Source organism: Tyto alba, unplaced genomic scaffold (assembly GCF_018691265.1).
Source record: "Tyto alba isolate M040663 unplaced genomic scaffold, T.alba_DEE_v4.0 Super-Scaffold_1, whole genome shotgun sequence".
Taxonomy (NCBI): Eukaryota; Metazoa; Chordata; class Aves; order Strigiformes; family Tytonidae; genus Tyto; species Tyto alba.
The window spans coordinates 38,212,090-38,230,313 of record NW_024881261.1 but is presented as its reverse complement, the minus strand read 5'-3'; the positions used below and the strand labels follow the sequence as shown (position 1 = coordinate 38,230,313).

Here is an 18,224-nt window from a genome sequence, read left to right as displayed (position 1 = left end):
ACAAAGACTGCTACCTGCTGGCCAGTTTATTTCCGCACTTTACATCCGTTCAGTATTTTTGACTCCTGGAATAATCTGGGTTATACATTAGCAGGGAAATGCCTGGGCTGCTTGCTTTCTTAGTCACGACTTGGGTGTGCCCTCCGCCGGGGCTGGAGCATCCCACCTCCATCCCAGAGCGCTCCTTCGGGTAGCGATGTAGCCCGGAGTGCTCCTTGAAATCTCCTTCAGGTAGTGACATAGCCTGCTGTAATTGTACCAGCTAGGTAGGATAATGCTTGAACTGAATTAGGGATTATTTTCTGCAGTCCCACTCACACCAAGGTTCTCCATGAGTGGTATTTGTTGATAGGTTTGTGTTGCAAAGCAGTTGCCTTCTGGTCTTGTGAATTAATTATGGTCCTGCATTAGCAGGCCAAGACATGAGGAGGGCAGGAGATGCTCTGTATGCTCAAGCTGCCAGTCATCATTTCAGTGAGTAACTTCCTGTTCATGTGTCTGCTATTTTATGGTGAGAAAATGGTGTGGAATGTAAGTGATAAAGAGTAATGAGGTATCTGAGTCCCTGTTGTATTTATTTTTAAACTGCTAATCTACTGCAAGATATCTTATGCCTGATTCATTTTTATGGATTACGTAGGGGAAAGTTTGATTTATTGTCAATAAAGTGTCAACTTAATTCTAGACTACACTTTGCTAGCTTGGGGAAAATGAATACCAATTCATTAGCTCCTGCAGATTGCTTTCTCTTAATAGTTCAGTAAAACTTCCTGCTGCAGTTTTCTGAAGTAGCCAAGATGTGCTTAAGGTGTGACACACTCTTGCTGAGCTTGGAAGTGTCTGTCAGAATAAGCCAAAGAATGTCATTAAACTTGGAAGCTACTTCAAAATAAATAAAAAAAATTCTTTACATGCTATCTGAAAAGCCGAAGTGCCAACAGACGCGTGGGCAGTGATACCTGCTCCCTGCAGTCCCGTGTCGTTTTTTTTCCTCCCACCTCCTCTAGTAGCTGAGAGGTTGCAGGGCTCCAGGGCTGGATGAGCAGGGATGGTTGCTTTGTACCTGGTACTTGCTTTGCACCCCAGCCCAAAGCCACCTGAAAATACTGCATATTGCAAAAACCCCCTTTCAGATGGTGTGCCTTTTTGAAGACAGCATGGGCTTTTCCTGAAAAAGGCACGTGAAGCCATGACACTTGGCAGGAGCCGTAACCGTGCCTGATACTTGCAGGTCGTTGCTGGCATGTTCTTTGTTGTCCTGCGTGAATGTTTCCAAGTGCTTGGACCTGCTTGGTGGTTGCCTGCCCAGTGCTCCTCTTTCCTAAGGTCTGAGTTCCCTCAGTTTCCCTAACTTCCTCTGTTTCCATTCTGCACTGATCATTTTTCTGGGGAAAGTGAGTTTTCTGGGGCATCCTGGAATAAAAAGGAGCTGTGACGTACTCAGGCAGTACCAGGGTTCCTCTAGTCTTTGCAGTAAGGATTAAAAGAAGTTAAAAAGGCTTCATTTCTTATCACGGCATGCTGTAGTGAGGACAGGTTATACCCAAACCCATCTTGCTCTTCCATCGCAATGTTAACCTCCTTGCTTAACCCAGGGTCCTGCTGCATGAAGGACGCCTTTCATGATCCACCATGTTCTACAACAGCTCAAATACCTAAACTCTTGGAAAGTTTTTTTTGGTTTGGTTTTGGTTTTTTGGTCCGCAAAGAAACTGCGAACATGCTGTCGAAGCTGAGCCAGCAGCAGCATCTGTGCCCCTGCAGCCTCTGTGCGCAGGATGGTGTCGGGGGAAAGGAGCTGTGAAGGACAGAGCTGATGTCTGGTGCCTTGATCAGACTGTATAGCTTGATTCTTGGTTTTTAAATGGTTTGTTTTTCATGACTGACTTCGTGAGCAGCTGAACACAAGCTGGCTTCTGGGTTGTTGCAATGCTTGAGGGATTATTTGTTATTTTAAGTTTGTAAAGTAGGAATCTGTTCTTCTGCAGAACCACCAGTCATGAGCTGTGACAAGTGCTCATGTGGCCTGGTGGGATGGGGGAGGACTCCCTAGGCTTGTTCAGATGCCTGAAGTTATGCAAGGTGTTCAACTGGGATATTTAAGACACAGAAGGAAACTAGAGATGCCGAACTTCCCTTCTGGTTTGTGGATGGGGACTTACTTCTGTGTTCCCTTCCAAATACATTTGCTGGGGACGTCTTTAGGGAATGATGTGAGTGAGAGGGAGAGGTAACTCAGTGGTTATTTCCTGAACCAGGAGGGTGAATAGATGTGGGGTTGGGGTTTTTTGTTAGGTTTTTGGTGGTTTGGGTTTGTTTTTTTTTTTTTTTGCTATGAAACACATCATTCCTAGGCAGGAATCATCTTTGGGTGATAGGAGACCCCGGGAACCTAGCCAAGGAGGAGTGAAAGGTGCATTTATGTGCATGTTCATGTGACAGTCATCAGAAGAAACAAATAATTAGGGCTTCCAGGATACATGATGGGTTGCTATAGTTGATCAGTTGTGTTATGTATGCACATCTTGTAGAGAGACTGACTTGCCTCTTGGAGGAGGGGGGGAAGATAGATGACAGCAAAGTAGTTCCTTGAACAAAACATTCCTGGACTTTAACACAACCCTGAGCGCATTGCCCTCTGAGAAATCTTTGCCAGCTCATTGTTTTCTTGCAGATTACATTTTAAATTCAGGGGAAAATACTCATACAAAAATCTGAAGCTGGTTTACAGCTCTGGAGGGGAAAATTTGGTCCAGCATTTTCTCCTCCCATAACCTAGCATGTTGTATGCATGGTTACCGGGCTCTTCTTCAGTCTTGGTAGTTAGCCCTTTTGCTCACTTAGCTCCAAGAAAAAGAGTCCATGTTACATATCAGGCAACGGAAAAGGGAAAGCAGATGATGATTAACCATTATCCAAATAATGTGAAAAATCTGACAAGGATATAAAGACTGGAAGGAGTTGAGAAGGTTTTTCCATCAGTGGAAAACTGCTGGCATCCCAGAGGAAATCATGATGGTTTCTAATTGATCTCAGCTGTCTTCTTGGCAGAATATAATCATTCCTCTGGAAGCTCGTTTGTTAAATATTTTTTTAAAACTGCAATCTATAATCTGCTGCCCATGGCTTTTTCTTTTCTTTTCTTTTTTTTTTCTTTTTTACAAGATAACATGAAGATCTTAGTAATTGTTTTGATATTTATCAAGTTGTGGTAATTATCTGGCTTTGAGTGAATCTGTGTAATGTATGTTTTCATTAATCAATAGAAATATAATAAACATTTGTCTTCAGATTTGACTAAAGCTGAACAAGAGTAGCAGCAGGTTATGCTGTGTTTTTTTTCCTTTACATAAATAATTCCTTCTCCATTTAAAACATCCTCCACAGCCCCAAAATAAAGAAGTAAACACAGAGAATATGGTTCTCCTGTTGCACACACTCCTTTCCCTATTGTGGCAGGCAGTGCGTATAAGTCATTTTGATTTATTTTCAAAGATTTTTATTTTTAGAGTGCTGTGAAAGTACCATCGCATGAATAAGAGCGGAGACCTATATTCTTAGAATTGGTGGGTAAGTGGTGTCAGTCTAGTATGAAATAACACTTCTGCTGATGCTACTTGCTTAGATGGCAGTGCTGCCGTTTCTTTTGGTTCCCCTGATAGTACTTAGGTGGTATCAGAATTTGTAGGAGTGAGACATAGTGGTACTTAAAGATTACAAGCAAGCTGGCTACGGTGAGCCAATCTGGAAATCACTGCAGGTCACCACTGGCACAGCTGAAAGTGAGCGGCTGGTGCAGAACCCTGGGCTGAGGGAGCAGTAGGGGCTTCCACAATAATCCAGCTGTGTAGTGAAAGGTGAGGTGTTGTACAGTGTTTCATGTAAATAAAAGGTGTTTTCTGGGGCAGAGCATGGCAGAAGCTCTGGGTTGGAGCAGAAACAAGTACCAAAGCCCAGCTGCTCTGGGTGGTCACTGTGTGATCTGGAGTAGCTGTGGTGCATGTTGTGCTGCCTTCAGTCACAGGGAGGCTTCATGAAGCAGCCAGGTATGCTCCTGAAAAGGTCACTGAATTTCATTGCTGTCTCTCGTGAAGGAAATCCTTTAATCTATTTCTGGGAGAATGATATTTCAGCCCCTGCTTTTCAGTAAAAGGTGGAAAAGCTCTTTTTTACTGTTAAACATGCCTATTAGCTTGCATTCCTGCAGCTTCTCAGCAATAGCCCAGCCAGAGGATATTTGTTTTACAAGTGTATCACATGTTATCCAGCAGTAGCTTTAACTTAGCACACTGCCTTTTGAATAACAGAGATGTAATAACTAATATTCTTTCCTTTCATTGTTCAGATGTGATTGTTCTCATTCGTGCAGTGTTTCCATTAGCTCTCCAGCCTACGTGAATGCTGAATTCCTATTGTAATGTCTTGGAGGAAATGTCTTTTGAGTTTCTTATGTAAAGTAAAGAAAGAAGAACACAGGCATCAGGCAACAGTTCCTCTTTTTTTTTGTTTCCTTTTGCCAACTTTTAAGATTAAAGACTTGTGGAAAAACACGTAGCTAAGTCGATAAAAAAGAAAGTAAATGTATTGGAAAGAGGAAAATGTATCAAGTAGAACTGTATGCCTTGAACATATAAATGCCCTTTTTCAGCTTTTGAAATGGCTTATTCCATCAGGAGTTATGGTAAGAGGAGTTTTATAGAGGGACTTAAGCGTGCATCTTAGTTAATGCAGCAGAGCAGAGGGGATATTGTGCATGGCTGGGAGAAAGGGTGAGCATAAAACTCTGATGTGAGCCAATATGCTTGTGCTTGCAGTAGGTAATGCCGTCTTCCAGGGCGTGCTGATGCAGCGACATGAAAAAAAGCAGCAGCAGAAATGACAAATTTTTGTGCTGCATTTTCACATAAATCTCTGCCTGATCTCTGAGACATGCATAAACCAAGGTTATGTATTTGCTTCTTGACAGATGTGGTTGTGTTGAAGGAAGCTGACATAATATAGGTAATGATATCTACATTTTTCGAACTGCTGTGGTGGTGTAAGTAGTTCCTTCAGCAAATAATTAAATGCTCGGAGCTCTTAAGCTTGAGAACAGACCTGGCACCCCTACACCTGCCATGAGGGTTTGGATGCAGCTACAGAACAACTGTGTGTAAGTCAAGGTCCATCACTCTGTCCCTTGCAGGAACAGTCTCAGGTTACCCAGATGCTTTGTTTCTCCATATCTTTTCATTACATGCCATAGGAAACACGAGGAAACAATCATCTCCATGCTTAGGTGAATGAGGCTCGACCAAACCCCAGTCTAGGAACAAACTGCCTTGTATTCAAAACTCCTGATTCCACCAGTGTGTTTTTCTTTTGCGGACTCTATTATTATTGCAATTTATTGGTGTTAGGTGTTGTGCTTTTTAGTTCCCTCCAGTCATACCCCCCATCACCTCCCTTTTTGCCCACCTCATGTGACATCTGCGGAGTACAAAGTTTATAATGACAGCCTCTTCCTTTAGTACAGGTACTGGTATTATGCCTTTTTAGCTCTCATTTGGCTGGTTTTACTGACTTTTCTATATGTTCCTAGAGACTTGTGTATATATATTATTATTACATATTATGTAAATATTGCTTATCTAGATTTGGAAACACCATGTTTAATTATATATATATAAAAGAAAACAGTTGTTAGTTCATCTTTTGCTGTTCATCTACATGAGCATCCATTCATTTTGGGTGTCCTTTGACACCTGTTTGCTTTCCCAGTAGTAGTGTCTGGTGGGGGGGTGGGTGTGCCATTAAGACATACTTTCACTTGTTATTTTTAACCTGTGTCCTTTTTTAGCTTTCGGTGAGTACATGTATAATGTCGGGCTGTCAGGGGTATGTCTTACAGCACTGTTTCCTGGCATGGGAACAGGAGGTGTGATTGAGAAATAACTTTATTATGACATGCGGACGTAAACTGAGCTCAGCTTAGCAGTCAGCATCCAGATGGATGGTCAGGGCCGAGCTCCAACCAGATAACAGTGAAATAAGCACATGTATCAAATGAATCCTGCCTCTAAATGTGACAATATTTACTGTATTGCATTTATACCCACAGCTGTGAGGAGGACAAAATTCAGGAAAAGATTCAAGTCTGAAAATGTGTGTGAATGGACAATTTGCACTCTACTGTCAGGTGCACAAAATATTGCGAAAGTGCTTTCTGGCTTGAATATTCACAAACCCAGAAAGCCCTCTGACAATAGCCTTGACCTTTGAAATTGGTGACAGAGGAGTTTTAGCTGCTTCGGTTCAGAAAGGTCGAGGAGGTCACCCTGGAGTAATTAATAACTCCATTCTCTGCACTGTAACCATGATGAACCTTTCCAGTAGACAGGAAGGGTTTTATTATCACGAGCAGGTGATGCAGCAGGCTCGGGAGAGGCTTTATTTGGTTTTTTTTCCATCTTTTTTCTAATATAAATTGAAATGAGGATGTGATAGTTATCATAAACAATGGCAGTAAATGCATGGGATGTAGCTCTGCAGAGGGGGTTTTATTTTTCAGAGAACTGAAAATTCGCCTGTGTTCTCCCAAATTACAGGAAATGCTCAGTTTGAATTCTGCTTAATCTCCTCTCAGGGTGCATCTTCCCGACGTTGGATTGCAAAGCTCAGATAATTAATCTTTCTGAATATTTTTGTCATCTTGCTTATATGTGCATTCATCAGTGTACATACAGCCTGCTGGGCCTTGTGGATTAGATTGAGAGCTCTGTGCCTTAACGCTGCAAATGTTGGGATTTTTTTTCCCTTCTTCAAGATAGAAAAAAGCATTTTGTCATGGTATGAGAGATTGAATTTACTAGTACAAATAACCACTCTTCCTGGCTTTCTCCAGAATGTCCATCTAGCTAAAGCTCTCGGCTTCTTACAAATGCAGCTACAATTTATCTCCTTTAAAATCTATTTCTGAGCAATTTGATCCAAAAGTATGAACAAGTTTTGGATTTCTTTTGGAATATCCCAATTACTTATGGGAACGAGTCTTTGTTTTCCCATTTGTGAGCCATTCAAAAGGTGTTATTAAAAACAATAAGAGTTTTATAAACATACATTTACATGGGGCATCACGGGCAAAATGTTTGCCTGTTAACAGTGCAGAAATCTTTGGGGTGGGTATTTCACACTTTTGAGAGGTGCTGGGAGCTGTACTTCTACTGTCCCTGCTAGAAGGAGGTTTTCTTCTCTGATGCATGATTTTGTGGTCTTTTATGATCAAAATACAAACTACAAAATGCATGAAGCCCAAAAAGTTTTCATTCTGTCCTTACGCTTTCTACTGATGTTATTCAGACAGTGCATTTTACTCTCTAATCCTCGCTTGAGTAGAAAACCCAAGAAATGTTTACTTTTACAGTCCAAGAGCTTTGCTGTTGTTTTTTTGTTATTGTTGATTTTGTTGTTTTGTTTGTTTGGTTGGTTGTTTTTTTTCAGTATCTTTATTTTTATCTCTTTTCAGATCTGGGCCTGGATCAGTTTATAGTGAAACGCTATGATGGGAAGGTGAGCACATTAGACAATTAAGTGTGTATTATTCAAGGGCTTTTTTAATGTAGAGTTCTTTAGTTATTACCTGCATGTGGGTGTAAGCTAAATGAAGTATTTGAAGTATCCTCTTCTGAGCTTTTTGTTGTTTAATAGTATCGTAGTGCTTTTTTTCCTTAATGATGTAAGGATTATTTTTTTAAATGGGTCTTATTTTAATGTTGGCAGACCAAACATTACCTCTTCTTATGTGTTGATAGGCCAGGAAATTAGAGGCTGTAATCACGTTTTCTTGCGGCTGCTGTATAACTGTATGAGAACCCCACAAGTTACGCTGTTTCAGGGGAAACTCGCTTGACCCTTCCTTTCCAGACTCATCTCCGGATTCCTAAAGGAAGGAGACACTCCTGTATTTTATCTGCATCCCAAGCATGTATTTGCCCCCCGTGAAACAGCCCTACTCCCTTCCCCTTTTGAACCCTAGGTGTTTCCTACAGTTGTACACGACCGTTCTGGATGTTTGTGCTGTCATGATATGTGTTGGTGAAATGTTGAGCATGCTCTGATCTAGTTTTGTCTACCTGTGTAAGTGGAGTCGTGTAGCATTCTACCTGTTATTATGGAAACCAGAGACCCAGTTAACCACACCGTAAATCCCATTGGTATGGAGGAGTACGGTCAAGGCAGCTCTGGCCCTGGGACTAGCAGCTCATATCAACTTCTTGATGCAGATAACTACATGTTAGTTACTTTTCCATCATATCACCACGGGCACATAATGGTACCCCAGCTTTTAGCAGTATTTTCATTTCATCTGCATCATCTGAAAATAAAGCTTCTGTTCTTCCAAAGGCAAGTAATCATCTGATCCCTTCATTGCTGATTGATAAACCTGACACAGTGTCAGGCATTTTCAGAAAGCCTCAACACTGGGAAAAAAAAGCATTTAAAGCTTTATATAAATACAGCGTGGGCTGAACATGTACAATTCCCTGTCTGGTTTTGTGTTTAGTAGGGAAAAGTAAAGACAGAAGGTGATGAAATACCTGGGGTCCCTGTCATCAGCGGTGTACAAGTGTTGTGGTTACCCAGGCAGCAGAGCAAGATTTTGCTTGAAAACAGACAACTGGAAGCTAGTATTTTGGCAGTTAGTTTTGATGCATAAAACTACGAAGCATGTTGCGAACACTTGGTTTTTTTTTCTCTCCCTGCCACAAACCCAATGTCTGTTCTTCATGATTAAAAAAAAAAAAAAAAACCACAAAACAACCCCCAAACAAAAAGTACATATATTCTTTACAAAATATCAAATGCTTCTCCCTCTGGTTTATGACAGTCTATTATGCATCCACTCACTTTCATCATTTCATCTTGTCAAGCTTTCACACTCATCCCTTAGGCTTTACATAAACAAGATTTGTTTGTAGAGAAGATATGCTGGATCCCATACTATTTTTGCTAATTGTTCCTCTGTTGCCTGAGCACTTGGCGGTCGGTTCCTGTTACCCTGGATAAAAGATCCAAAGGCCATCCCTTTGCTGAACTCAACTTTCTGTTCCTCTGCCCCTCAGCACTGAAGGCTTAAACTGCAATGTGTTTGGATGTGTTCACCGGGTGTTGAAAACCTGTGGTCAGCATTTGAGGTGCCGTGCTCGACGGTGCGTCATCATCCATGCTCTTAGGATCTTGGCCATTCAGCGTGATGAACATCTATGCTGGCTGAAGGGTGGAGAACAGATACCCTCTGACTTTGCTTTACGTGCTAACCACCTCTTGCTCTGACCTGCAGCAGAGTGAAATTGCTTTTTGTATAAGTTACAGATGTCAGTGCTGCACTTGGATGTCTACGTGCTGTGGTTTGGATAGTCTGAAAGTGAGGCAGCAGATTTAGGGTACTGCAGTGGACTTTTCTTTATTGTTTTCTTCTGTTGGGACCTATTTTTTCCACAGTCTAATTACACCCTAAGCAGTTTGTTCTGTTGAAAATGAGGAAATAGAACTTCTTGCTTGCTTGGCTGTCTGCTTAAAGACACCTTGGGACTAGCTAAATCTGTCTGTGGCTATTATGGTAGTGGTAATGTCCAGGTGAGAGGATAGTTCCAGGAGAGTATAAAATAAGTTGGTCTTGTCTCTCCCTTGGTAATGAAAGAAGCTGACAGTAGATTGATCTGTCTGGTAGCATCTTGTTCTCATTTTATTGCTTGCTTTGGGTTTCAGTTTAAAAAACAACACTGTCTTTACTCAGTCAAGCACCAACTGAGATGCTGCCGAGCTGACCTTGCTCATTCGAGTTTCACTTGCATAGTAGCACCTGAGGGATAAAACTCTTTTGCATCTCTTACTCCTTGGCTATTCTCAACTACATATTCCTCTTGGGTTATCAAAACGTCCTCTACCTGGAGATGACTTTCTGGGACTTTGATTTTGTGCGTTGGCGGAGCTGATGAGCTGAAGCAGAAGGGTAAGAGGTCCATCGTTCCCCTAAGCATCCTTACGACTGCCACGCAGAGGTAAAGGGACTCATGATACAGGCGTGCGCTGGAAAAGTAATAGGCCTCTTCACTGGAAATTTCCTCTTCATTTTTAAGGTGGAAGGAGTTTGTGAGCAGTCAGACACAAGCAAGCTGTGATACCGAAAAGTACTGACAGTCCGCAGGCTAGATCCTTGCTGAAGACAAGAAAAGAGAATTAATTTTAATTCCAAGTGAAAATGTATACCCAGGGTTGTATGCAAGTAATGGTTTAGAAGGCGCCTCAGTGAAAAGAACAGAACCAGCTGTGCACTCAGTTGCATTTTAATTACATGTTACAGGACAATGTTTAAGGTATCGGTGTGAATTTTGAGCGTGTACGTTTGAGATTTAAATGCTACAGCATTAGTAAGCAGATGTATGAGCTGCTTTTCTCACAGCACCAATTTTATTTACATAAAGCCGCCATCCAAACAACTAACTGGCTGTTGTGCAGTAATCAGGACTGGTCTTGCCAAAGGATTTTGTGGAATGATGTGCCTCTATACTGTAATTGTGTCAGGTTTCTAAAGCATCTTGCTGTGCATGTGATTGAATGCTATGGTGAGAAGACAATACCCGCTTTATTTTCCTCTTCCTGGCCCTCCTTCCTCCTAGTGATAATTTATAGACCTGATGGAGAGGGGAGGTGAATGTTACTGCCTTATTAATGGGAACAATGCTCTTGTAATTTGAGTCTAAATGCTTTTTCTTCACTCATTGTGAGACCAAAAACCCCGGAGACATTCATCCATCAAAAACCCTTGGTCAGATCTGTTTGCCAACGTGAACTCATGATTTTCTTTGATCTGCTGCTGCGCTGAGTGTGTAGGGAGGCAACTCGGTCCCTGTCTCCATTTTTCTCCGAGTGTGGTGGTTTCTCCCAGAGCTTGCTTCCCTGGGGAAAGTAGAGGAAAAGAGGCATTGATTACTATTCATTCAGTGTAGGAAAAAAAAAAAAAAGTTTATCAGTCTGCAGACATTTCAAAGTGTTCCTACTGAGCCTGAACAAAAGGCTGATGTGAGAAGAGACACATTCTAATGTGTAGCCCAAGGTGCTGTGGCGTGAAGGTGTCCAGACCTCAACTGTTCATCTGCCCCATTTCCACTGTGTCTCTGTCTTCCTCTTGCATTTTGGCGGTGGAAAAGCAGATGCTTTTTTAACCCATCTGTAGGAGAAATGTCTCATGTTGTCCCTTGGCTTGCCCTGCTGTCTTGAAAAGGATGCCTCTGGTTAGGAGAAGTGAAGTCCTGTTGAATTTAAGATATGCCGTTCCCCTGGTGCGTAATGTTTGTTTGGGCTTAAGAAAGGTCACTTTTGAGAGTGACGTGGAGAAGATGTTCTTTGCTCATCTGAATTTCCAGCTTGAGGCATTGTGCTAGCTTAATCTCTCAAAGAAAAAAAGAAGCGATGTTCTATATCCACGATGTTCTGTATCTACCCTGTCCATAGCAAAATCACACCCTGTCACCTGGTCCTTTGGTGTGGTCCCTGACCTGGTGAGCCAGTGCAGGGCAGCTTCCAGGTATCCCACGGCTGAGCTTTCAGCTGTGCAGCCTGGTGGAAAGGTGTGAGCAGAAGCAGAAAATGAGCATGGTGGGTGCACAGCATAGATCTGTCATTGTGCAGTTGGGTACTCGCACCAAAGGTAAGAAGTAGTGCTTTTAAGAGACCTCTAGCCTATTTAGGGAAAAAAAATATCTCACCCTAGATGGCTTATTAGTTTAATACAGAATACACTTGACTTGCTCTTTTTGTTCTCCCATGTGGAAAATTGCTTGCTACTGCTTAATACGAACAAAAGCCTTCAGGCTACCAGCAGCAGCTTACCCTCCTGCTACCATTGCTGCAGTAAGTAATTATAGAGGCTTTCAATGCCCTCTAATTAAATTTATGAATTAAGTATTTCCTGCCAGCATTTATATTTACATCTCTAGATGTTTGGGGATGCTGTAGAGTAATGCAGAGCAATAGCAAAACGAGGAAAAATACTTCATATGGTTTCTGTAAGGGCCAGTAAAAAACACCTGAAATTCACTTCCACTGTATAATGCAGGCTTGCACCATGGACCAGTATAATGATCAGCTTAAATTACACTTAACTGCCAGGGCCCTGTAACTGGAGGTATGTGTCCATTAAGGAATGTTTCTGGGAGTCAGCTCAGGAGGAGTATTTCTTGCCAGATGATTTGAATTGCATCCCAGGAGCGGAGGAGCCTGAAAAAATGTACTCAGGAAGGATTCCCTTGGAAAAGGACTGGAGGTAGATGAACCATCCTTTTATGGTGGATTGAAGGATCTTGTTGCCAGATTTGATTGAGGGGGGAAAAGGAGCCTTTACTTACAGGCCTGAATTTCTGGGGTCCTTTTCTTTGTGTGTGAGCTCAGGCTGGAGTGCGAGACATCCACCAGAGTAGCTGCAGTACAGAAGCTGCTGTAGACCTGAGCTAGCAGCAAGTGAGACAAGCTGAAAGTCCTGCTGTCGTTCAGGAGCCAAGCATTGGATCAGACCTCTGAGCTCCTGTGAAGTTTAAGTGCCTCTGAAGCCTTCACGTGAAAGGATGCAACTCTAAACGATACCTTAAAAGCAAGCTATTGCAATTCAGTATACAGCAATTTAAAGTGTATATGCAGTCAATGTAATGAGCCTGATAACTGAGAATACTCAGTACTTTCTCTAGCTTAGAGGCAATGAAAACAGGTGAGGAGTCCTCTAAATCCACCTGTATGAGGTCTTGCCAATGACTGTTGTAAGAGTATTTGAAATAAATGAGTCCCCTGGGTCAGCAGTTTGAGCTGTTGAGTCTAAGTTATGGCTTGCTTGGACACACCTTGAGTCATTCAGTTATTTTGGTCCATAATCTGTGTAAGAAGTCACTGTCCAATTTCAGATAGCTTGCTTTTAAATTTCTTCACCTTCTGATCTCACTGCAGGTAGTATTTCCATAGTAACTACGAGGCATCTTCTTACATAGACAAGCACAACATCATTATCTATGTGTAAGTTTCTCTGCCATCCCCAAAAGCATTCTAACGAACTGGTGGGATATAATTCTTGCCTGCAACCCTCTGTGGAAGCAAGCAGAGATGCAGTTTATTGCAAATAACCAGCAAATCTGAGCTGACATGGTTTTTCTCTTCTTGACTTTCTTTGCTGACATCACTGTCCGTGTCTGCTTGCTAGCTTTCTCCTCCCAGCCAAACTTAGCCCTCCCATCCGCTTTAGTTAGCCATTTCGTGTTCGTGATGGCTTTTCCCTGTTTGCTGGGGCCTGTGCGGACACTGAGCTGCACATTCTGCTCTCGGCTGGTTTTTAATAAAAACAAATTTCATCAAAGAGAATACTTGCTTCTAACACAGGTAAATGCATGATGCACAAACATCCCTGTGGACACTTGCGTTGTGTTACCTCCATGTACAGAACATGCTTCATCCTTTCCCACCTCCTCTACCAAACATTCGTGGTGTATTTCAGTTTTGAAGGAGCTCTACTTGTTATCTTTCCATACCACTAATTCTATGCTTGTTTTCACAGGGCTTGTTTGGCAGATACTACTAAAACGCTCTGGTTGCTGTATATCCTCTGTTATTCTGGTTTCTAGGAACCCGACGGGTGTTTCTTCCAGCTACTAATATCTCTGATACTTGTGTCTTTATTCTAATTATGGTTTGGTGTTTTGGTGTAACCAAACATTCCCTCATTTTCTTCCCTTTTCTAACCCTCTCCCCTTCCACCAGGATTTCTGGCAGGTACAAAGCAGACAGCATGTGCTTTGATTAGTTTGTGCTTCAGACTTCATAATATGCACTTTTCATGTAAAAGGGACAGTGTACGCTCATCCCTTCTCACTGCTCCTTTAATAAGTAATCCCGAATCCTCGCCTTGATCTTCAGTCTAAAGGATTTATTTCAGAATACTTGAATTTGACTTCAGAGTACAGTCCTCAGGGTAACGGTTAATACATGGCTTTATTAATAGGAACATCTCTGAGCAAAGCTCAAATGTGTATCTCCCTGTCCTCTTCTTTTCACAGTGTCTTTTGAGGCTTCTGACTTACTTTGCAGCTTGATGAGACTGCGATAGAGTTGGCTCTGTTGGAAAACAGCATTTTCTGCTCAGGGCCACAAAGTCAGTATTATTCTGTGAGAAAGGACAGGCATGTCTCTGGCCAGATGCTGTGGGGAAGCATCATGTATTTGAATGTGTGAAAGTTATTTTTGCAAATTTTTTTGAGTTTTTCAAGTTACAGGACTATATAGGGTAAACTACATTAAAGAATGTTTTAGGAAGTAGATATTGAGATGCTGTAGTTCACAAGATGGTTTATAGGAAAAGGAACTAGAAAGTAGAGGGAAGCTCATTCAGTATTAGTAAGAGGGATATGTACTCTAAACACATTTAGTTTGCCTCGTAGCTTTGTGATCTTAATGAAATCCATAGGGGAGGTTTGCAAAAAAATAAACAATTTGGTGACAAAGTGCCCTTAGTTGGGTGTATGCAGTCTTGTAATCAGATAGGGGCTTATGGGATCATTTTTGGCTTTAATTTCTTTGATAGTTTTGCTGGCATTAGATGAGTGCTTAATACATAAGGGATACAAAAATAAGCTCTGCAAACTCTGTCCTTGGGTAACATGGAATTAGTAGGGAGAAGGGGAGAGGGAAGGAGGATGGCTTGATCAGGGTGGGAGGGAATGCTTTAAGAGATGCAGGAGGTGAAGAAGAAAGGAAGAGTGAGAGAGTAGAAGAGCATGGCAAGATTTTTAGTTGTATCTTAATTCAGTTCCTTAAGCCATTTGTGATCCTGATGACAGTCTCTAATTACGTGAGTACATGTGGGTTTTCCTCAACCCCTTTTTTCATTTGGTGGGTGATTAGTACAGAGTGTATGGTCCCAACCTCATCCTCTGAGCCAATGTTTAATACGTGCTTTCTATACAGAATTATTATTTTGCTCGTGTACTTTCACACTAGAGTTTTTATTTGAGAAAATGTGCAGCGTGCATTATCAACATAATGAGTTCATCTTGGTAATGCGGGCTGAGGCGATGGAGAGCAGTATCCTGATTTCCATCTGGAAACCTAAACAGCCATTTAAATTCAAAGGTGTCAAAGGTCAGCTCATTTTAGAAGCATAATTTGGGACATCAGGGACTTAATTTTAATCCTCCTCCATCAAATTTCCATGACGAATGCTGCTATGGTCTTATAGATTGTGATTTGATTACCCTGCGGAGGACTGAGGGCAGTGACAGGGAACAGAAGTGTAGACTGTCCCTTTTCTGAGGCATTTCCTACTTGCTTTTTCAGCAGGGGTTTCTCCCTTGCATGAGTGGGTCTGCTGCCTGCGAAGGGTCGGGAAAGTCTGTGTCATTTTTTTTTTTTTTTTTTTTTCCTGGTTGTACAGAATGCTGGCCTTGCATTTCAGGTGCCGTTTGTTTAAAAGGTGATAAATATTTACAGCCTTGCTGGAAGGAGGGAATGCGGATTTCTCTTTCCAGTCTCAGGAGACCACCTGTAGTAGTGATCGCCGCCTGAGGTTTGATTCTCTGTGTATGTCCAAATTCAAAATCGGAGGGAGAGAGTATGCAGAACAACTTCATCCATGTCAAGGTCTGGTTTTTTGTCCCTCTGATGAGTGTATATACAGATGACTGATGCCCAAATTAAAGATTTTTAAAACCTTTTTATTAGAATATACTCTTGAGAAGTCATAAGCTGCAGTATTTATCTGCCAACAGGAAATGTTAAGTATTTTCCTGTGTTAACACTCACCCACCAGGATTTGCCATGCAGAATCTGTCTGCATTTGCCTTTGTTAGTATGCAGACTTCATAGTAAATTACCTAGAGGCACCAGGAGTGATACTGTGGACTTTTTCACTGCAAAAAAAGAGGTTTAGGAGTTTAAGAAAGTGCTTGTGCTGTTTCCATCACAACCTTAAACACTTTTTTTCTTATTTAGTAATATATAAAAAATACTAGGCGATACATCTAAAATGATGTGTTTTCCATCCACATTACAAGGCTAGCTTTAAAAACTCTAAATCCCTCAATTCTGCCCCGAGTCCTTTTTTTGTCCTTGCTTCATAGTGTAGAGGGACCTCCCCTACCTCTTTTCCCTAAAGGGCTTTTGAACAGCTGGGCTGAAAAGCTCAAGTTTTAAATCTGATTCTGAAAGCCTTTTTATTTCTTTATTTCAGTTGTCTTTAATGTAGGTAGTGAGGTGCCAACATGAGTTGTCATGAAATCTCTAAATACCTGGCTTTTGGTTCTTTAAAGTTTATATCTTGAAAAAAATGAGCAAAAATTAAAAGTCCTCCTCATTCCAGAGCCTCCAGTTCAGCATTTTGATGCAGACAGAGTTCTAAGCATTAATATTTTCAGTCACCGTAGCAGGCTGCATTGCCTGCAGTTTTCGCTGGCCTTTCTGAAAGGTTTTCCCTTACCTACTTTGTGTCATAGACTAATACGGAACATCTGCTGCACACGTGTGTGTTAGCGAGTGGCTCAGCATATATTTCCCCAGATTTTTAACAGCCCTGCTCGGGAAGGAGCTGCAGTAGTCCGTGCCAGCATGATGCTGTCCTGCAGGCTCTGCTGGACCGGGCACATAGAGGCCGCGTCGCTGCTTATTTAAATGTCGCGTAGCGCTAATGAGTTGGCAGATGCTAGCTAATATTGTTAAAGATGTCAAACTATATGTGTGGTAGGTGCTAAAGAGTGTTTAAAATACCTTAATTAAAGGGATTGTCCAATAAATTCTACCAAAAAATTTGTCTTCCCATCCTCAGAAGGATTCCTAATAACCTGCTATTTATAGGGGTGCCTGTCTACTGATTTCAGTCCGAGGTATCAAGCCATGTGCGAGCAGGACTAATAGTGAATCATGTCTATGCCTACTGCTTCATGTTACGTGCACAAGCACTAATGTGGGGTGGTTCTCCTCTTGTTAGAGAGATTTCATTTGTAAAGAGACATGTATCCCAAAATTGCAATAATATGGAGGGTCATCTTTACCTTATAACGCCAGAAAACAGGAAACAAATTGTCTATATTAGACCAACTTGGAGCACAGGTTTTTTTGGAAACTCCTACCATGGAAAGGAGAATGTGTCTTTTTGACACTGAACATACAGCATTTTAACTTCTTTTCCTACATGCCCACAGCTAACCGTAAAAGAAATACGTTAATAGACATCTTTTAAATGGTTTGTGTAATGGAAGGTGGTCAGTTGGGACTGAAAGAGAATTGCTTTGCAGCAAGGTGACTTCACTGAAACAAACATTCATGGTTTTGTATTTGCTTACAGAGTATTGGTAACCGTAAAGTATTTCTTTTAAAAAGGAACAAACTGAGTATGATGACGTTTGTCAATAAAAGATGGTTATGCTTCATCTAAAAATCCGTACTAATTTACAAAATTACTTTCTGGTTCTGGAGAAATACTCATTATCTTGCATGCAGTTTGATATTTATTCTGTTGTTTTGGAAGGCATAAGTCACTGTCGAGTGGTCACATAGGCTGATAAATTCCTGAAGCTTTGGTTCATATGAGTACAAAGGTGGTGCATAAACATAAGTTCTGTGAATAAATGGGCCAAAAGTGTGTGTTCTCCTCTAGATTGAAACATGAACTGTCAGTTTTAAGTGACTTAACAAGAATGCTTTCTTTCCAAAGTGGCAAATTAAATGCTGCTCATTAGGTAGTTCCTGAAATGCAGAATGAAGTAGAGCTGCAAGGATTTAGCTGACAAGGCTTTTCTAAACATGTGTTACGAACGCAGTGCAAACACCAGCACAGCACCTTGCACCCACCTCTGCCTTTGCAGAGAAGGCATCCCTTAATTTCCAAACATAATTTTTTTTTTCAGATTTGCATAATTAAGCATTAACATGTTCCACTCTTTACTCAGCCTTGGGAAAACAATTTCTAAATCCAAAATAAAGGTAATATTTGGCAAAGAACGGAAGGAATCAGTGGTTGTGTGTTCTGTTTTTTTTTTCCTCCCCCTACAAATATCCTTTGTTACCTGGGAGCTGTACCACGTACCTAGCTCAAGGGAGGCTCCAGCGGTAGATCAGTTTTGGGGTGGAACATGTGAAGTTTGGGATATAGCTTTGGGTGTCTTGCCAGCTCATAACACAAGTCTGGGGAGTTGCCTGCGTATGGCATTTTCCAC

General features: G+C 41.5%; 1 protein-coding gene across 6 annotated transcripts in view; it reads left to right on the top strand.

Moving 5' to 3' along the window:
• The window catches only part of MICU1 (mitochondrial calcium uptake 1), a 111,605-nt gene that overhangs the window by 36,632 nt on the left and 56,749 nt on the right, over positions 1-18,224 (top strand). For 4 of the 6 annotated variants that reach the window (XM_042788528.1, XM_042788525.1, XM_042788504.1 and 1 more), the window contains exon 6: positions 7,505-7,548. In XM_042788528.1, the coding sequence (XP_042644462.1) occupies positions 7,505-7,548 (44 nt within the window). Of the gene's footprint in view, positions 1-7,504; positions 7,549-13,779; positions 13,792-18,224 lie in introns of all 6 variants that reach the window. The other 2 variants (XM_042788523.1, XM_042788517.1) reach the window with 1 other exon arrangement.